Source organism: Mus caroli, chromosome 6 (genome assembly GCF_900094665.2).
Source record: "Mus caroli chromosome 6, CAROLI_EIJ_v1.1, whole genome shotgun sequence".
Classification (NCBI taxonomy): Eukaryota; Metazoa; Chordata; class Mammalia; order Rodentia; family Muridae; genus Mus; species Mus caroli.
Window position 1 is genome coordinate 288,074 of NC_034575.1, and position 5,187 is coordinate 293,260.

General features: G+C 38.0%; 1 protein-coding gene across 2 annotated transcripts in view; it reads right to left on the reverse strand.

Moving 5' to 3' along the window:
- Nucleotides 1-5,187, reverse strand: part of Calcr (calcitonin receptor) — a 76,269-nt gene that overhangs the window by 59,409 nt on the left and 11,673 nt on the right. For both annotated transcript variants that reach the window (XM_021165088.2, XM_021165087.2), the window contains exon 3: nt 4,886-4,993. In XM_021165088.2, coding sequence (XP_021020747.1) covers nt 4,886-4,908 — 23 coding nt within the window. In that variant the 5' untranslated portion in view covers nt 4,909-4,993. The remainder of the gene's footprint in view (nt 1-4,885; nt 4,994-5,187) is intronic.

Below are 5,187 nucleotides of genomic sequence, written 5' to 3' on the forward strand. Positions count from 1 at the left end.
CCATCCAATAGCTGACTGTGAGCATCCACTTCTGTGTTTGCTAGGCCCCGGCATAGTCTCACAAGAGACAGCTATATCAGGGTCCTTTCAGCAAAATTTTGTTAGTGTATGCAATGGTGTCAGCGCAAGGTCTGACTGAATAAAGCAGAGCTCCTGCTCCTTTGTCAGAACTCTACATGGGGTGAGGAATTCCATAGAGAAACAGAAGGTGCTCAGAAGGGAATTTTGGCTGCATCAGGTTGCAGCCATGTTAATGCTGCAAAACAGAGCAGGCCCAGTTAGCTCAGCCTCTGAGGGAGTCTGAGGAAGCTACTGGAAGGTTGACTCATTATCCTTGAACTGCCTTTAGGAGGGAAAAGCAGGACCTCACACTCCTGGGCTCACTGGAAATAGCCAGGACAGAGTAGAGCTGGTACCTCAGAATAAATTTGACAGGATTTACGTGAAAAAGTCACTTATGGAATGGAAACTCAAAGCAACACTTTGAATGCCTCCCTGCGTTCAAGTTGTTTGCAAATCCTTTCAAACAATTGTCAAAGGGAAGATATTGAATGCCAAACTTTGCAAATCATTTTTTTTATGTAGGCAAGTAACAAAATAAAAATGGCAGTGATTACAAGCATATCACGGTGCTTATCAAGTTGATTAAAACAGGTAGAAACAACAATAAAATATGTTCTGAAATAGTGTCTTTAAAAATGGGTCTATACAAGGCAGAATTTGATGGTGAGACACCTCGCCTTGGGCTGCCTGGTAAATAGATGGAGTTTATCATAGTTTTATTCTTTTTAAATTTCAATTAAAACATCCATTACCCGCTGTGGTCTTTTTTCAACAGTGTGAAAAGGAAAAAATTTACCTTTAATGGTGAGGAAGCATACAGAGAGGAGGGGAGGGGTGTAGCAAGGAAGGCTTCCTGGATTCACTAGTTAGTTGTAAGTTAACGATATACTGAAGGATATTTGAATTTGTTTGCCTAGAGCAAGACTGCAAAGGAGGCATGGATAAAGAAAACGGGAATGGGATTTTACTCTCAGTGCTTTGCTGTTAATATGGAAGTACACCTAGATCTGCAGGGCATGGATGTCCCAACTGAGAGACAGGAAGGACATTCTTAGCCTCCAGGGACCCAGTTATGTGCATTTACCTGCAGTGGACTTGTAGTTCCAAAGAGAGATGCCATAAAGTCTCTTCTATTTTACTTTTAATGATGGCAGGGAGGCATGGGCAAAATACCCAGGCACTTGAAAAATCATTTTGAGTACTTCCACTCACTACTTTTAATGGAAAAAAAGTTAATCTCTGAAGAAATATGTTGATCTATAGGCATAAATACTTTAAAGCCATTTTCATAAATTTGTCTAACTGGAAATGTCAGAATTATCTCCCATTGGCTTGCTCACACTTCTCGCCGGTGGCTTTCTCTTGGGTAATACTGACTTTTCCTTGCAAACTCAGTCTTGTACTATCCCTATCTTGGGATTGACATTCCATGTGACAATTTCTCTGCTGCAACCTTGCATCCCAAATCAGAAGAAGATATAAAACGTAATTAGTAACTATTAAGATTCTATGTTCAGGATACTCCTTCTCGCAACACAGGGTATATCCATATGACCCTGCTCTAAATACATTAGGAGCAGCTATTTAAGTTCCAGATGTCTGATGAACTCTGAGCGAGAAATGGAATGCTACATTAAGAGAAAAACAAGCCCTGTAGAAGAAAGGAAAAGGAAAAGGAATTGGTTTCCTTCCTCATTTGTTTCTTCTGGGGACTAAGTCGCAGCCTACTTCTGCTTTCTCTTTAAAAAGGCAGAAACCTTCTGTTCTTTAGCATTAGGGTGAAAGCAAAGTGTCTAAGGAAACAGTGCTTGCAATTATCTCTAATATTCTACCAGCAAAGTTATGCTGTAATCTAGATTGGGTGACTGTACAGGATAATTAAAAGACTTGGAATAGAGAAAAAATGGTTGGTATAAATATATCCAGCTTTGCTTTACCAATCCTATTCATGGAACAAAATTTCTGTGACTAATTGGTTATTATTAAATGCCTAAGCCATGAGGTTGTCTCATTGTCTGACTAGTTCTTAACTTAGTTAACTAATTGAGCTCTTCTATATCTATCTCTTGGTAAGTTACCTCTACTTAAGTCCTTAACACCATCACCTAAGTAGATGAGCTGTTTTAGCTCATGCTGGAATCTGTGCTGTGCTTCCCCCCATTCTATATGAGGATCAAAATAATAATAAAGAATATATAAGTTGTCAGAGGTGTAATTCAGTGGCAGAGTACGATACTGATATATATTTGGCTATAGGTTTGCTACCCACTACAACAGAAAATTGGGAGAGAGAGAGAGAGAGAGAGAGAGAGAGAGAGAGAGAGAGATTCACTCCTGTGTGATTCCTGCATGTTTGATAATTTCCCCCTGTATTACATAAAATCTATGAAAGACTTCCCTTTGAAATTTTATTTTCCTTACAGAAATCTGTGCATAACGAAAGCCAAGCACTACTGACAAGGAGTGTAAGCTTCTGCAGGTTCTAAAGATGGAGCCCTGGCTGGCTGCTGGAGCAGCACTGCTTTACACAGTAGTAAATGTCTATCAAACCGAAGCGCAGAGACACTGCTTGCTGTGTGTGTGTGGCGTTCAGCTGGAGTTCAGGTGTTGGTATGTGGAGAGGGTTGCTCTATGAGCGTAGATTAGACAAGGCTGGCAACAGCCTTCCCTTCTTCGAGTATATTCTGCTTCCCTTAAATGTCTTTTAAAACTAGAAAGTTTTAAAACTATAAAGTATATATATATATATATATATATATATATATATATATATTAACAAAGGCCAGAAGCTTACAGTTTATGAATTAATGCTATTTTCTCCCATTGTCCCAAGTATGAGGCAGAGGGCACAGGACTGACAAATTTTTAATGAGTGTTTTTAAAAATAATTACCAGCCATTTTGAGTGTCATTAGATTTAAATGGGATATTATTGTTCTACAAAAGGAAGACTATGTTTCTAGAACAAAGCTCAGTCCTTTATAGAAAAAGGTCTTAGTAGTTAAGGAAACTCTTAACATTGTCTCTGAGCTTCTCATTTTGCTACTAGACAGTGAAACTCTGCCATGGGTTTGTAAACAACTCTTCGATTAAAAGCCACATGGGATCCTGAAAAGCTACACACTCAGCACCAAGCAGATATGATCAAGCATAGACTCTGTGTTCAGTAGGAGTATAGGACAGTGATTAAGACTATAGTGTGCTGTTCATATCTGCCCCTACCTCTAGTTATAGGACCTTTTTTTCTAAGTTTCCCCACCTCCTGAAGTTCACTGGGAATAATAAAAACATCCGTGACAACTGTGTGAAGAAAATGGGAGTAATTCTTCCAAGAACTGTCAGAGTAAGCCTTTGTGTCACTGAAAAATGATTGTACTGGCATATTAGAATTAGCATCTTAATTCTAATTTCTTCTTATAGACTTCTTCCCCTTCTCTGGTTTTCAGTCCTTATCATTATGAACTGAAGGCAAAATATCTCATTCTTGGGCTATTGTGCAATCTAAATGAGATAATGTGTATGCATATTCTGTCTGACAAATATACATCTGAAATTGAGTAATAGTATGCCTTGTCTGTTTTGGAACTCTGCTTAGACATAAGAGAAATAAAACTAATGAGTACATTAATATAAACTATAAATCGCAGCCCACCCCCCCCAGGTTCACATTTCCAGGAGCTTGTCTGCTTGTCCCCCATCTGTCACCACTGTGGATAAGTCTGAAGCCACACCTTTTTCTTACTAAGATTCTGGACAGTGATGGAATAAGACAGAGAGGGAAATTCTCCTGTATTATTGTGAGCTTGACTTCTTAATAATGACCTAATAATCTTCAAATTCCCGAGGAAGCTAGATAATTTGACTTAAAGTAAGTTCTACCTCAATGGTTTTTCTCTTACTGTTCTAAAATTCATCTGTACCATTAGAGAAAAAAGGTTGTAGATTAAACATGATTTACACTAGAATGTAAGACATGTGTAAGACAAGCAAATGGAAGAGGTGAAATTAATGTAAATGTAGATATAGCAAATAAACAAACACAGACATAATTAATAAAAACCACTTGCAGAAGACTGAATTGCCTGAATGTGCTCGAAGGACTTACACACAGTTTCCTTTGGGCTTCAGGATGGACAGTCCCACTCCTGTTGGCCCCTCACCCCTGTTTGCCCAAGTACACAGAGTACCAAGGTAGTCATCAGATAGGGAAATGTCCGGGGAACATGGAAATGAGCTGTCATGTTCCAAAATAGAGCTTGGAAAGTTTATCATCTCTGAGTGAATAGGAAAGTTGACATTTTTAGACTGATTAAAATTCGATGTGTTTTCATTTGCCATTTTGGGCTCATACATTTATTTTCCCTCCACAGCATTAAAACCACAGATACCACGGGTTTCTGACTAGCTCTCATGGAAAGAGGCAAAATGTAGTTTTGGGATTCTTTTTAAGGTCCAGTTAAGAGTTGTGTTGAATATTTTTGATGGAAATTTTGAAATAATAAGTCAACTTATTTGCAGTGTGATTTTGATTTTTTTTTTTAATGACTGAAATTGTCAACTTGGAGAAGCACACTTTTCTCTGGTAAAGCTCAGTTTGCAGTGGAATACTATAAGCCTGGGTATAAGCATGACAGCTTCCGAGAAAGATGTTCACAATAAGGAAACCCTTTATTATTTCTATACATTTTCTAAGACAGAAATCCATGGATCTGCTGCTTCAAGACATGCAAAATACAAAGCGAGAGATATTTTTCATTAAGAGAATGAACTTTGGCCATCAGAAATGTAATAGTAAGTACATGTCTCTTTTCTGATTTACTTACACTCTGGACCTCCTTGGAGTCATTTTCAAATCCTCTGTGTAGTAGCCCTGCTCCCTCGGTTTCTTCTCGTCTGGAAGGCGCTCTAATGGCACTTACCTTAGGTGGATGCTGCAAATATCAAATGTATTAAAATCAGTGAAAAGCACACAACATTAGTGACTCATAGTAAGTTCTATGTAAGTGGTAGATATGTTTTTCATGATTATCTTTACTGATATGTTTTACAAAATACTGAGATGTATACAAAAAGCATATATATATGCTTATATATATATTTACTGATATGTTTTACAAAATACTGA